Source organism: Enhydra lutris, unplaced genomic scaffold (assembly GCF_002288905.1).
Source record: "Enhydra lutris kenyoni isolate GAN:26980312 unplaced genomic scaffold, ASM228890v2 scaffoldscaffold18, whole genome shotgun sequence".
In the NCBI taxonomy this organism is placed as follows: Eukaryota; Metazoa; Chordata; class Mammalia; order Carnivora; family Mustelidae; genus Enhydra; species Enhydra lutris.
Genome location: NW_019154102.1, coordinates 23,367,220 through 23,383,084, shown reverse-complemented (window position 1 = coordinate 23,383,084; position 15,865 = coordinate 23,367,220). Strand labels below are relative to the sequence as shown.

At 48.3% G+C, this 15,865-nt stretch overlaps 1 protein-coding gene across 1 annotated transcript; it reads left to right on the top strand.

The window, feature by feature from the left end:
• The first annotated feature begins 9,920 nt into the window (after positions 1 to 9,920).
• LOC111147904 (early growth response 4) lies at positions 9,921 to 12,080 on the top strand. The gene is made up of 2 exons (XM_022504171.1): positions 9,921 to 10,365; positions 10,762 to 12,080. The coding sequence occupies exons 1-2, from the start codon at positions 9,921 to 9,923 to the stop codon at positions 12,078 to 12,080; spliced, it is 1,764 nt and encodes a 587-aa protein (XP_022359879.1).
• The last annotated feature ends 3,785 nt before the right edge of the window (positions 12,081 to 15,865 follow it).

Here is a 15,865-nt window from a genome sequence, read left to right as displayed (position 1 = left end):
TTATTGCTAAATCATTTAAAGTTTTTTTTTCTTAAGTAAATGAGAGCTCTTATTCATACTCTGTATATTTTAAAACTATGTAGTAGGTCATAGGGTTTTATAACTGTTATATCTTTTCATTATCATTCATTCCTAAGTCATTTCTCTTCTTCTTTTTTTAAAGGTTTATTTATTTATCTTAGAGAGAGAGTAGGGGGGGGGAGGGACAGAGGGAGAACAGAAGCTTAAGCAGACTCTGCACTGAGCACGGAGCCTGACGTGGGGCTGGATCTCACAACCCTGAGATCATGACCTGAGCCGAAACCAAGAGATGCTTAGATGCAACACCCAGGTGCCCCTAAATCATTTTTCTTTTGGCTTTATCAAAACAAACAAACAAACATAAATGCAAACAACAACAAGAAGAAAAACCTACTTCCACCACTAGAAGAATAGATAGATAAACTACGTATATGCAAACAATGGAATATTAATCGGTGATTAAAAAAAAATAAGAACAAACTACTGATACATGCAAAATATAGAGTGAATAAACTTACAGACTTTGTCTTGAGCCAAAGAAGCCAGACATGAAGAGTACATACTGAATTATTCCATGTATGTGAAGGTCAAAAACAGGTAAGACTATTCAATAGGGATAACACTGAAAAAAGTGGTTAACTTGGGTCTGGGTGGCTCAGTTGATTGAGTGTCCTACTCTTGGTTTCAGCTCAAGTCATGATCTCAGGGTTGTGAGTTCGAACCCCGCATGGGTCTTCCTGCTCATTGTGGAGTCTGCTTAGGATTCTTTCTCACCTCCTCCCTCTCCCTCTCTTCTCCTCCCCCTGCTCACTCTCTAATTAATTAATTAATTAAATTAATTTGAAAAGAAAAGTAGTTATTTCAAAAAAGGGGTGTCTGTTGACTAGAGGTGGGCATAAGGGAACTTTCTGTGGGATATAAATGTTCTTTATCTTGATTTGGGTAAAAAGCCATCAAACTTTACACTTAAGTTTTGCTCCTGTTACTCTATGTAAATCATAGCTCCAACACAACATGTTTGTTTGGAGGACTCTACTTTTCCTGCTGGTTCTCCACCTAAATAAATGACTATCCCAGTGTCCAATCCAGAATCTGAGAGTCAACCTGATTCCTTCCTCTATTGTCTAGTATATACTAGCTCCCAACTGGCTGTTGACTTTGAAAGCGTCTCCTTTCCTGTTACTACCACCAGGGCTCAGGCCTCAGGACCTCCTTTCACCTGATTTGCTGCAGTATCCTAACTGATCTCCCCTCCAGGTCACCTTCCATACAGTAGACTGACTGGCCTTCCTAAATTAAAAACTTTATGTCCTACACAGCCAAAACTCTTCAAAGACATCTTATTGCCACCCTAAGGATACAGTCCAGATGCCTAACATGCTTTAAAATGTCCTTCATGACCCCGAGCTTGCCCCTCACAGCAGCCTGGCTCCACTTCTCCTTCCTTTCCAGCTTCTTTTATTCCTCATGTTCCAGCCATAATGGACTTCAGAGTTCCCTGGATCCTCTCTCTCCCCCAATCCCGTCTCTCTTTCTGGCCTATTCCCTAGAACATTCTTCCCACTCAACCTGTTCTTTCCTCTTGGCTAACTTTTACTCAACCTCTGGTCTCGAATGAAATGTTGTTTCCTCAAGGGAAGCCTCCCCTGAAATTTTCTTTCTTTTTTTTTTACTCATTTAAGATTTTATTTATTTATTTATTTATGAAAGAGAGAGCACATATGAGAGCAGGGGGAGGAATAGAGGGGGAGGGACAAGCAGACTCCTCACTGACTGTGGAGCCTGACACATGGCTCAGTCCTACGACCCTGAGATCACGACCTGAGCCAAAATCAAGAGTCAGATGCTTAACCAGCTGAGGCACCCAGTTGCCCATCCCTTGAAATTCTCAACTAGATAACTATCCACTGCCTCGTTGTATGATCTCAAACCATTCTGCCCATCGCCCTGTCACATGCATCCCACCTTTCTGCAATAATTTATTGAAGGGGCTGATACACTAATTCCTCAATAGAGAGTTAATTGAATGAATAAGTGAATGAGTGAGAGCAATGATGGCAGGGAAGTTCTGGTCATGGTGACCCATCCCACCCCTATATGAGGAGGTACCCAGAAAACAGGGAGCACATTTGAGGTGGGCAGGGTTATTCACTATTTCTTAACTGGATATACTGCATCTCACATCATCTCTCTATTGTACAGTCGTGCTTATTCTAGCTCTTAATCCCCAGACTGTAGATCAGCAACTAACATAGCCCCATTTCACAGGTGAGAAAAATACAAGCACAGAAAGCATTAGTAAAGCATTTGTTCAAAGTCACAGAACAAGCTAACGGCAGAGCTGGGTTAGAGTCGGTTTCCCAGACTCCCAGGCTTGAGGTCACTACTGCATAATGGGATTCTTTGTGACCCTGTAGGTCATGTGTCCCCACACTGGCCTTTATGGGAAATTATTTAGAAATCCTACTGAAGCTCCTTTCATTTCCTACCTATCCTGTACTGGAAACCTGCTGTAGATTATTGACAAAGCCAGTTCTGTTCTGGGTCCCTGCTTGCTGCTGCCTGGGCGGGGGACCCCTGCAGCCCTCCCCCACATGCCCTGAGTATAGGCCTCTGCTGGAGTCTTCACATGGCACACCACATGAATGTGTGGGACCCACTGGTTGCCAAGCCGAATATGGCTCCAGATTATTCTAGGAAATAAATACATTGTTTTGCTCTGGATTGCAGGAATTGCTAATTAGGGATTTTTATTTTGGGCAGTGTTCCTTGGAGCTGGCAGACAGATGGAGTAGGCGACTTGCTCCAGGGGCACCGTGAAGCAGAGGGAACTATCCATTTCTGCCCCTGGTATGAGAACATGCCAGAACCCATTGCTGCCTAGCTCCTGCCCTCAGGGCCTGAGGCAGTGGCCTCTTGGAAGACTTTCTGGCTTCCAGTGGTTTCCTCTCTTTGGAAAAGGCCCTCAAAACACAAGCACAAGCCCCTTGTGGTCTTATCAGCTGTATATCACCCTGCCCACATGGCCAGAGAATTTTCCTAGGGAGGATAGCAGAAGTCTTTCCTGAGATTTCTTACCTGGAACTGAGAACAAGAATCCATTTATCACAGCAGGCTGACATGGAGAACACCGAATTTGCTCCGGGCCAGGTTTTCAGTCATCAGTGAGAGAAAAGAAAAAGGGCTGAGAGCCTTTGAAGAATTGTTGGCCCCAGGTTTCACTAATTCATGATCCGCAGCTGTATCTCTACCCCCTTGTCAGTTGGTTAGTTGGTTGGTTGATGGATTGACATTCCTTTGGATTCTGTGAGCTGATAAATTCCATGGGGGTGGGGTGCTAATTAATTTATTTAGCCTAAACTAATTCAGGTTGCATTCCTGTCACTTGCAACAAGAAGCCTGGCCTACTGGTGGTCGTCAGGGTTTGGGGACACACAGCTGACCAGGCTTTGGCTCAATGGCTCCTCTGTGGCTAATTGCCTGGGTACTTTTAGAGTTTTGCTGTCAGATGCCAGTACATTGACCAATCTACTTTAAAGAGAACAACTGTGAGATGGGGGAGGAGAAAGGCTAGAAGACAATGAGATGAAGTCAGGTGAGAGGAATCCGGAGAGGCCAGGGAGGAGAGAAATACCCAGGGAGGTTTAGCAGGCCTGTTTCTGATTCTAATTCTGTTCTAGAGCTGCAGCCTCTCAGTCCACGCTGTCAGCCTCTTTTTCATCTTCTCGACTCTTGAATTGAAAATCAATGCTCTGCACACCATTACCTAACCAAATAAAAACATCTATCAAGGTTCAAGGCCATCAGTGCCCACAAAGGGGGAACTAGACTTAGATATGAAGGGGTGGTAGAAGGGTGATTCCAAATCCTAGGGTGGGTAGCAGCATGTGAAGTCACTGCGTCCACTGCCTCCTCCCACTGCCCCCGCCTCTGACCTTCCTGGAACCCATCCCAGTCACACCTCTTCTGTGATCATCTACCTCTCAGCTCTGTCCAAAGCTGACTTCGCCTAAGGAAGGATGTAGAATGGAAGACAGGAGAAAGAATAACTTACCTCTCTCCTGTGAGAGAACAGCTAGAAGCTGCCTTGAAAGAGTTAGGAACCTTTCCCTAAATGGTTCAAAGCCACCTTGTTCTCCTCTTCTCTACTTCCTCCATGACCCAAACGAGAAAGAACAAAAGGAAGGATGGTACAGAAGCTCCCACACCCCACAACCCACTCTGATCAATGTCAGAACAGCCTCATCTCCACTGCCCATTGTGAGGATGTGAAGAGCCTCAAGAAGGTTCCCCTGGATCACAGAAAATGAAATGCCAAGACCCTGCAGAATGATTCCGATAATGTTTACAATGCAAATTAAATTTACAATGCAAATTAAAATACCACACGGATGCCTCTGTGTGCCTACCCATTGACTCTCATGCTGCTGTGTGGCTCCAAAATCGAAACAACTTTCTTAGAGGAACATCTGATATTATATAATTTTGAATGTTTGTACTTTTGACCTAGGAATTCCAGGCTTTGGAGTCTAGTCTATGGTTTTACTGTAGGTTCAGATGCTGGCACCATCCTTTGCTAACCTTGTAAGTTTGGGCAAGTTTCTTGACCTTAGGGTGAAGCATAGTGGCCTCAATTTCCCCATCTATGAAATAGAGTTAGTAATCGTACTCATCAAGTTGTGAGGCTTAAATGGTGAGTGTACATAAAATTCTGAATACGTGGTGAATAGTGCCCATAGTCAGTGCTATACAAACGTTTACACACATATTATTATTAACCCCATCAGTGGACCATGTACACATCCAAGGCTGTGCACAGCCAGGTTCTTTCTATCAGAGTTAAAAACAGGAAACTATGGAGTTAAAAACTTATATACATGTACAAGATAGAATACCCCGGAGCAGCTGTGAACAGCACTATAGATTAATCTGTATCATGATGGGGGAAAAGAAAACCATTCAGGGGATAATGTTAATTACAAAAGTATGTATAGTGTGACACCATTGGTATAAATGATGATGACAACGGTAGTGCTAGTTGAATGGAGGAATGTTGAACGAGTATACATGAAGAAAAATCTCTTGGAATCAACTTAAAACTATTTAAATGTATATATCTGGGTATAGAATTGGGAGAGATACTTTCATTGTTAACATTTTAACATGTTTTTCTTTTTCCAAGGAGCCTATGTTACTTTTGTGGGCAATAAAAAAATAATACAGACAAAAACCACAAACTAATGACTGGCCATGGGCAGGGAAGAGGGAAGGGACAGAGAAGGACCCTGACAGTGGGTCCCTTGCCTCAGGGACAGATGATCAGACTCCTCTGTCCTTGGGGTCACTGTGGCGGAGCGCTGTGGCGGAAGGGGGGGTGCTTGGGGAGGGGAGTTGTGTTCTCCAGAGGTGGTAATTGGAGGCAAATTTCATCTCTGCTGCAGCCTCATTGGCCTTGTTCCCTGTTAGTCTGATACCTAGATCCTGCTTCTGTCCTTGCTTTTAAATAAATCCTTTAGGAAGAGAAAAAGGGAGTGAATGGAGAGGCAGGGTGGGGAGAGAAGAAAGGGGAGGAAGGAGGAAGAAAGGAGAGGCAGAGAGGAAAGAGAAGGGTGCACCGGGATACTGTGTCCCCCGCATCTCCATGGCCCCAGGAAGTGGGACGTGGAGCTGCTCCTCAGCTCTGTCAGGAGTCGCCATGGAGACTGAGTGCTGGCCTCTTCATGATTAATACTCTGAGGCAGCTGTCTTCTTGGAGTCTTTTTAAATATATACGCTATTATTTGAACACAATGATATTTAGAGCAGAAAGATCAAGGTGGGGGGTGGAGGAGGGGGCAGTAGCATTATCAGAATGATGACAGGGGCTGGGCCCTTCCCAGAAGAGAGAAAATGGAGGCTCACTCCTCCCCATCCCCCTCTTCTCCCTCCTCCCGCCCTGGATCCAGAGTTTCCAGTCTTTCCCACTGCAGCATCTGTCTGCATCATTGTCCCAAGGGCCTGCGCAGTGCTCAATGAACGTTTGATGAATGAATTTTTCCATTCATTCATTCATTCATTCAGTAATTGTCTGTTCCATGCTTGTCCAGAAGGTAAACTTTCCTTCCCCAACATTTTCCCATGGAAATTAGAAATTTCCTCTCATCCTCCCCAAGGCCACATGCACAAACACATGCACACACACACTCCCACCACCACCAACTTCCACAGTAATTCCCAAGGACCTTGCATGTGTTCCTCCTTAACACATATCTGATGTGACCCACAGTGTTTCTAGCCATGGTGGCCACTCCAGGGAATACTTGCAGGGAAGGACACCAGCCAGATTGAATTTGTACCTCATACTCTACTTGAAAAGCTGGAGGAAGAACCTCCACCTAGGCCATCCTAGAATGAATCCTTTTGTAAAATGAATAATCTTTTCAACTATCTTGTGGAGTAGACTAGACTGGGCTTGACTCTCAGTCCTACCACTGAATAGAAGTGGTACTTAGGGGCACCTGGGTGGCTCAGTTGGTGAAGCATCTGCCTTTGGCTCAGGTCATGATCCCAGGGTCTTGGGATCAATCCACACATCAGGCTCCACCTGCTTCTCCCTCTCCCTCTGCCTGTCATTCACCCTGCTTGTGCTCTCCCTCTGTCAAATAAATAAATAAAATTTTAAAAAGAAAGAAAAAGAATAAACCAAATCTTTTTTTTTTTTAAGCTAGGTCTTGAGCAAGTTACTTAACTTTATCTAGTCTGTTTTTTCATCTGTGAAAGAGGTCTCCAATTCCTTATTCCATAGAGTTTGGGGATGATTAAATGATCTGTTTGTAAAGTGCTCAAAGTGTATGATTTCCCTTTTTCCCTTCCTGCTTGTGTTTTTATATTTAAAGTGTGAATTAAAATTGAACTCATGGGTCTAAGTTCCTCTTTCTTCTATCCCCTCCCAAAGACCTTTATTCTATCTGGGCCCAGAATCTCTTTTAGAGATATTAAAATTTAGGGATAAGAGGGACTGAGCTGGGAAGAGCTACAAAGGCCCTTTCTCTTTATAGTCCTTCCTCCTCCTCAAGGAACCAAATGCAGATGCATTTACCCTCCAGAGGTAACCACCCCACATAGGAGAGTGTGTGTATGTGTGTCCAGTGAAGGTGAGTGGTTCAGCCCACACCCAGAACACAAGCTGTGTTCCCCATCTCCTCTCCTTCTCATTCTTCCCTCTGCAGCTTTGCCTGAAGGTCTGGCCTGTAACAAGAAGAAGTTGCAATGACTTGGACCCTTGTCTTAACACAGACCTAGACCAATAGCCCTTGGCAGAGAGCAGCAAAGGCCTGGGAACTTGCCAAAGGAGTAGGGGAATTATCTATGACTAAGAAGGAGGAGGAATGCTGTGGCAGAGGGAAGAACAGCAGAAGGGATGGGGAACCTGCGGCTGGCCAATCTGGCCCGACGGGGCAACCTGGGGAGCCCTGGACACCGGCCTAGCCAAACCCCTCCACTCCTTCTCCCTCCCAGGCAGCAAGATGCCAGAATGGATTTGAGACATGTGTGCCCTGCGTGTCTGGTGTGGGCTCACCTGGGCTTGGAGATACATTTGGATTACAATCAATCCCCAGGTCTGAAATAGAGTATAATGGAAATAGTGTTCTGTGTGTTTAATCCTTACAAACATGTGCTGGGATCCTTCACTTCCTACATGCAAACATATGTGTAGTTGACATAGAATTAGTACATCTGTGGCATTTGTTAGAACATGCTACACAAGCACGACTCTTGAAAAGCTTTGTAGGATTTCCAGACATGGGGAGAAGATGAAGGCAAGTGTATCAGCACAGGTTTTGCAGGTGATTATGTGACAACATATTCTGTGAACATACTTATAAGGTTATTGGAGGGTGGTGTTGGGGCAACTCGGGATGGAGATGGGTCTTAGGGTCCTGGTAGACTCAAAACTAAAATCTATCTTCTGGACCTTATTGTAAGCACTTAAGGAATGAATACTGCATGAATGAACACTGAGAAAATGAATGAATGAATTTTTGGATATTGGAAACAGGATAAAAGGCCTGAGAATTTGGTGGGGTTGGGACATTCTTGGCACTCTCTCTAAAAGGAGAGTACCAATGCGCAAAGGAGGCTGGGAGATACACGGCAAACCATGCTGTAGCCTGTCACCCCTAAGTGGCTTTGTTTCCACTCCTAGGAAAACAGAGATAGAAAAAGGAATCCCCCTGGTATCAAGTCCTGCATTGGGCTCCTTGCTCAGTGGGGAGCCTGCTTCTCCCTCTGTCTGCCGCTCCCCCGCTTGTGCTCTCTGTCTCAATCGCTGGCAAATAAATAAATAAATAAATAAATAAATAAATAAATAAATAAGGAACCCCAGCTCTGCCCTCCCCACTTTTCAGCTTCCAAGAATTGATGCTCTTTGTAAAGAAAAACATGCTATCCCTTGTATTTATCTAATCCCCTAATTTTGTTCCAGAAAGGAGGCAAATAAGCTATAAACCCAAAATTAAATGAAAGATTTTTAAAGAGAATGAGAAAGTAAGACAGAGCGGAAACCACAGTGGAAGAGAGATGAGATCAGGAGAGCAGGCAGGCTTCTTTGCTGGAATTAACTGATCTGCTGCAGCCAGAATGCACAGCCTCCTTAAGACATGGATATTTTCCCCACATAAGAAGCCCAATCATTCCAGGTGCTGATTCCAGAGAAATATATCCTGGGGATTCTCTGTGTGTTGCTGGAACAACATCCTTAGCGTAAAAGTCATTTATACAAAGGCAGAAAAAAGTCTGTGGAAACATCTCATACCTGAAAGGTGATGGGGGAAGGAGCAGGAATTGACCCCACTTCTATTGAGGGCAATTTGCCTGTGGCCTATCAAAATTTTACACACCCTTGACCCAGAACTACACTTATTGGAATTTATCCCACAGATATATTCACATTTATATAATTAAGAACGTTGATTACAACAACATTGGTAAAATCTAGAGGTTGGAAGCTTTCTACATGCTCGAGGATAGGGGACATATGGACCTCCCTCACAATGGAATACTATGCAGCCTTAGAAAAGAATGGCCCCACTCCTTATGTCCAGACACGGAGCAATCTCTCAACTATTATAAATGGGGGAAAATTATATTGCAAGGCAGAGTGTATGCTCGCATATACATTGTTTTTTTTTTCTGAAAGAATACACGGGAAACTTAGATGTTGCTACCTCAAGATGTAGATGGGTAGGAAAAAGAGACTTTTACTTTTCAGTTTAGAATATACTCTTCTGTACTAATGTACTTCTCTCATCAGTAGCAAGCGTTATCGTCCTTTTTAACTGAATTAAGTTATTTTTCCTAGAACAAACAAAAGGGGGAAAATATTAAGAAAACGCAAAAAAAAACACACAAGAGGGAGCAAACAGCGAATAATGGCAAGAATCTCTGTAGCTTACTGTGTCCTCGTCCATAGAATTTAATACGCTCTAACCCAATTATTCTTTACAGTAAACTTACGAAGGAGATATGTATGGCTCCATTTCACAGGTGAGGAAACGGACATTCAGGGAAATTAAATGGCATAGGTACTAAGTGGCAGAGAGCGGATTCGAATCCCTAACTGTGGAATCCCAAAGCCCACGGGGCTTTTCCTCGCGGACCGCGGGTCTCTGTCTGCAGGCGGGAAGGGCGTTAACCTAACGCCGGGCCCCACGCAGCGTAGCACCCCAGCTAGTGCCCCGGCGGCCCCGGCGCGCACGGGGTTCCACGCTCAGGGAGCGCGCGCGCACGCAGCGGCGCGGGCCCGGCGGCGGCGGCGGCGACGTCACAGGCCGAGCTTTCCTTTTCGGGAGTCCCCGGCACACATCCTGTGTCCATGTTTGGGCATTTACGTCACGGCGGCAGGGCCGGGGCCTCCCGAAATGGCAGTGGCCCGGGGAGTCGGAAGCCCGGAGCCAGCGCGGCCGCTGCTATATAAGTGGGGGGGCCGCGGATCGGGGGAGCCCGGCTGCGCTTTGGAGAAGCGAGGAGCCGCCGCCCGAGGCAGGTCCCGGCGAGCAAGGGCGCCTCGGCCCCCCGTTCCCTTTCCCAAAGGTGAGCACCTGGAGCCAGGAGCCCGGGTGCTTGGGTGTGTGAGGCACAGGGCACCCCAACAGCTGGCCTCCCCGTCACCCGCGCGCAGCCAAGCCCAGCGGGCGAGGCCCCCGGCGCCCCGCAGCCGCCGCCGCGCCATGCTTCACCTTAGCGAGTTTTCCGGCCCCGACGCGCTTCTGGTCAAGTCCACCGAAGGCTGTTGCGCGGAACCTAGCACTGAATTGTCCCGGCTGCCCGGTAGGGACGCGCCGGCGACTGCCGGCTACCCCGGAGGTAAGGAGAGCGGCGGAGGGTGCTCAGACGGCGGCGCAGAGCGGGGGCGCATGGTGCCTGAGGACAGACAGGGACCCGAACTGTAGAGCTGTGGGGGGTAGAGGTGGTAGGAGGCTCCAGGGTCCTGAGGTGCGCACCCCATCCCCAGCCCCTCTGTACCGCCAGCGCCTCCGCAGGAACTTGTGGGTTTATCAGGGCGTCCTTTTGCCTGTGCACGTGTGTTTTCGTGTGCATGTTTGTGTGTGCGTCTTGGGCGTATTCGGGCTCCAGCTGGATCAGAATGCGCAAAAGGCACTTTTATGTGTCGGTGCGCCCCCAGGGTTTCGGGGTAGGGGCTTGCAGACTCTGAGGCGCGTCCTTTGATGTGCCCGGAGCTGATTCCTGCTCCCTCCTCAGCAGGCGACTTCTTGAGCTGGGCTTTGAGCAGCTGCAGCGCCGGGGGGGACTTAGCCGATTCCTGCTTCCTGGAGGGGCCTGCACCCACGCCCCCTCCTGGCCTCAGCTACAGCGGTAGCTTCTTCATCCAAGCAGTACCCGAACACCCGCACGACCCGGAGGCACTCTTCAACCTCATGTCGGGCATCCTGGGTCTGGCACCTTTCCCCGGCCCTGAGGCGGCAGCATCCCGGTCTCCGCTGGACGCCTCTTTTTCCGCAGGCCCCGACGCCTTGCTGCCGGGTCCCCCGGACCTTTACTCCCCGGATCTGGGCGCTGCCGCCTTCCCAGAGGCGTTCTGGGAAGCCTCACCCTCGGCAGGCGCCCCCTCACAGTGCCTGTATGAGCCTCAGCTCTCCCCGCCCGACGTCAAGCCAGGCCTCCGGGCGCCCCCGGCCTCCCCTGCGCTGGACACTGCCTCGGCCTTCAAAGGCCCCTACGCTCCCTGGGAGCTGCTCTCAGCTGGAGCCCCAGGGAGCTGTGGGTCTCAGGGAGGCTACCAGGCCGCTCCCGACGCCCGTTTCCCCTCGATGGGGGCCAAGATTGAAGACCTGCTGTCCATCAGCTGCCCGGCGGAGCTGCCGGCCGGTCCCGCCAACAGACTCTACCCCACGGGGTCTTACGACGCTTTCCCGCTGGCCGCAGGTGACTTAGGAGAGGTGGCCGAGGGCCTCCCGGGTCTCCTGACCCCTCCAAGTGGGGATGGGGGGAGTAGCGGCGACGGTGGAGAGTTTCTGGCGGGTACTCAGGCTCAGGTTTCTCCCCTGGGCCTTCGCAGCACCGCGGCGGACTTCCCGAAACCTCTGGTGGCAGACATCACTGGGAGCAGTGGCGTGGCCGAGCCTCCGGGGCCACCGCCGCCGGCCCCATTCCCACCCACCAAGGCGCGGCGCAAGGGGCGCCGGGGCGGCAAGTGCAGCGCGCGCTGCTTCTGCCCGCGGCCTCACGCCAAGGCCTTTGCTTGCCCAGTGGAAAGCTGTGTGCGCAGCTTTGCGCGCTCCGACGAGCTCAACCGCCACCTGCGCATCCACACGGGCCACAAGCCCTTCCAGTGCCGCATCTGCCTCCGCAACTTCAGCCGAAGCGACCACCTTACCACCCACGTGCGCACTCACACGGGTGAGAAACCCTTTGCCTGCGACGTGTGCGGCCGCCGCTTCGCGCGCAGTGATGAGAAGAAAAGGCACAGCAAGGTGCACCTCAAGCAGAAGGCGCGCGCGGAGGAGCGGCTCAAGGGCCTTGGCTTTTACTCTTTGGGCCTCTCTTTCGCCGCCCTGTGAGGGGGAAATGGGTTTGTAGTTTGAGGCGCTGCCGCCCGGCACGAAAGAGGAAACTTGGCCCGACCCCCCACCCACCCCTTTTCCGGCACGTCCCGGGGCCTGCCTCTGGTCCCGCTTCCAGTTCCCTTGAAGTGCCCGTCGTTCACGCCTCGTTCAGCACCAGCTCCGTGGACAGCTCCTGCGGTCCCTGGCGCTGACTCCCGCGTCCGCCGCTCTTTGAAGAAGTCCTCTCAGGCCACCCACTGAGTAGGCACTTCCATGAGACTCAAGATAGCCTTTTGTAACTAACTTGGCGCACGCCCCACGCCCCTCATTAGAACCCCCAGAGTCAGGCTGGGGCAGCGCCGAGCCGGTCTCGCGCGGGATTTTGTACAGCAATGTCGTTTCCAGCAGCCATTGGATGTAACGTTTTGCTTTGGGGTTATTTCCTTTTGTTGTTGTTAATTTTTGTAAAGCAGACGCTACTCTCGAGCAGTTGACAAAACTGTTTATTTTTGCAATTAAAATTATTGTGCTAAAAGCTTACTGAATCTGCCATCTAAGCTCCTGACCCTTTCCCCCAAGTCACTCCCCCAGGAGAATATGTGCCAGAAGAGAAAGGAGATATTCAGCCAAAGGGATCATTACGCAGCTACTGTCAGGCACTGTGGCACATACTAGACATTCAATAAATATGTACTGAATTAACAAATGCATTTAATCACAACTGACCTAAGAGCTCAAAGTTTTTTCTGAAACTTGAGAGTGATTGAGATGTTGAGGTATTAAACATTTGGGGATATATGATCCTAAATCTTCACAATTCTAAATGCAGCAACATATATTCCATTTCAAAGGTGAAGGAGCAAAGTAGGTAACTTGCTGGGTAACCTGGCTAGTAAGTGATGGGGTCAAACACAGATCTGTTTGGCTCCAAAGCCAGTAATTTTTTTTTTTTTTTTTTTTTACCAACCCGAGAATGGTGGCACCTCACCTTAATAGCGCTTTTGGAAAGGCTTCCTACCAAGAAGTGAGATAGATTCGGGAACTAGAGGAGACCCAGGCAGTAGCCATGACAATGGAAGACTGCAGTATGGCAGAGCTGTCTGTGAACAACCGAAGTATTAGGTATCACAGAAGCTCCAGCCAGTGTCTGTGCATCTGTATGAGAAACAGGGGCTGTCAGGGCCAAACGGGACTCAGCATTCAGCCAGACCATGGATGGGCAGAGCCAAGCCACACAAGGTGCTTGCCAGATTCTCACAGTCATGTTAGTTGCTCCCAAACGATCTTGTTTAGGTGGCAGCAGCCCATTTACCATCCAGCCATGCACCTGCCATAGTCGCTTCTCCCTAACTCTCCTTCCAGATGAACCCTTCATGGCTTGGGAAGGGAGGTGGGGAAGATGGGGAATGGTTGCAACTTGGTCCCCCTTTTCTCCCTGAACTCCCAACTCAAAAGCTTTTCTGGTCACCTTGAGCAGACTCTGGAATAGTAGAAGTCTGCTGTTCACCCTCTCTCTCCTCCCCAGTAATTCCTTTCTGCTAAGGAAAAGATAGGGCCTGTCTGCAGGCTTCATTCTTTTCTCCTTCAAGCTGAGCTGTTCTTGAGTTAAGAGTGCCTTACAGCCCTGTGATGCCAGATCAGCCTGGCTTCGGATCCTTTGGCTTCTTTGTCCCTTCACTGTCAGACATGCTAACCTTCCACCCCACAGTTCAGTTGACCAGAGACAAAATAATCAAGTCAGAGAATTCCATCCATTTCTCTCCTCAGGTGTTAAGTGCTTTCATGGGATCCGAGTATCTCATATTTACTAGACCAGTTTGTGGTAAAGGACTCCACATTACCTCTTCTAGAAGAGTTAACATTTTAAGAGTAGCCTGCAGAGGGCAATATTTAACCCTGTAAAGAGGCTCAAATGATGGACCATCAGGCATTACAATAGGTAACTTGTAGATTCACAGACACAAAAGATAATGGTGAATTTCATCAGCTTCCTATTTAAGTGACCACACCTCTCACTTATAGGCATGGACCACCTGACTTCACTTTCCATGCAGAGTAAGGTAATGAAGAGCACAAAGGCCCAGATTTCAAGCAACTGGTTGCAAACCGTACAACCTAGACAAAGAAGGAAGGGCAGACAGGCTGTGGGTGGGTGGTGTCTAACCATGTCACCCTTGCCCTCTTTAACATCATTCTATCAAGTACCGTCAGCTCTATTGTGCCCCATCTTGTCCTCAAACACACACCTAGGCCTAAACATCACAAACGGGAAAATTGACCCCCACAGAAATGATTAAAGTCATGCTGCTGGTGCCAGAGCCCAGCCTAGTTCTAGAACTCCCAGCTGAAAAGCTCTTCATAGTATTCCCAAGGGAAATTGTTCCATATGCCAGAGCTTCCCCTAGGGATTGTGAGGGAAGAGAATGTTAACGTCAGAGATGGAAAGAATTTAAATAAAATCATCAGAAAATCTACCCAAACCCAAGACCCCCACAGAATCAGGGACAAACAGAGAGCTCTTATCTTACTTACTCTCTTCGTCATCTAGCCCTTATAATGAGGGTGTTTTCCCAGACGTCGCTCCTAGCTCTCACCTTCCCTATTTCAACACTTGTCTTGGAAAGCACATTCATTTCCAGGCCTTTAGTGATTACTGCTGTTTAAATGACTTCTAAGCCAGCCAGCCCAAGTATCTGCCCCAGGTGTAACTCCTTGGTCAGATTAATGAACAACTCCGTGTGGGTGTCTCACTGCCACTTAAAATACCGTCTAAAACCGTATCATTCATCTATACACCCAGTTTCTGCTAATGATGACTATCATTTGTTTGGGTCCCTAGACTCACCTGAATAACTTATAGTTCTTCTGTGGGATTCATCCTTGACCCCTCCTTCTCCTATATCCAGGCTGTCACTCAGAACTGTTGGATCTTACTGGGGCGCCTGGGTGGTTCTGTGGGTTAAGCCTCTGCCTTCAGCTCAGGTCATGATCTCAGGGTCCTGGGATCGAGCCCTGCATCAGGCCCTCTGCTCAGGAGGGAGCCTGCTTCCCCCTCTTTCTCTGCCTACTTGTGATCTCTGTCTGTCAAGTAAATAAATAAAATCTTTAAAAAAAAAAAAAAAAAAGAACTGTTGGATCTTACTGAAGATCTTCAGGGTCTTATCTGCTCTCATCCCTGGTGCATTGTTTCCTTTTATGTAGTGTGATTTTTAGCTGTGAGTTCACCTTCAGTGGGCATTTACCTGGCAATAATACTCTGTGGCCTGGGTTGAGGGTATGTTTTTCCTGAGCAATTTTGCGTTTGCTTGTGCCGTGCATCCCAAGAATACCAAATAATGGAGATCAGTCTCTTTGTTAATTTCTTTGCCTGGGTTTCCTGTATCACAGGGGTTGTGAGTTCAAACGCTAACTCATATAGTTATGCATCCTCAAGGAAACTCCCCCAAATGGGGCCCAGGTCAGCATAGGCAAGCAATAAACCTCCCTCCCCATACCTCCTGGGGTTACTCACAGCACATCCCATGCTTATATTTCTTGGTCTCCCAGTTCTACGCCCAGTTTTGGTCCATATAGATTTTCTCTCCGTGATTGCATTTTTGGTTAAGCATTTCAGAGGTCTGTTATATTTTGTGAGTGAGTCCACATATTCTGTAGCAGGAGGGTCTTTGGTTTATCTATTCCACAATACTGATTGAAACTGAAGCCTGAATATGTTGGTTCCTTTAGTGAAACATTTTCCATGTTTATCTTCTCTGTGCCTATTGCCAGCATCTCAGTCCATGCCCCTCCCTGCACATACA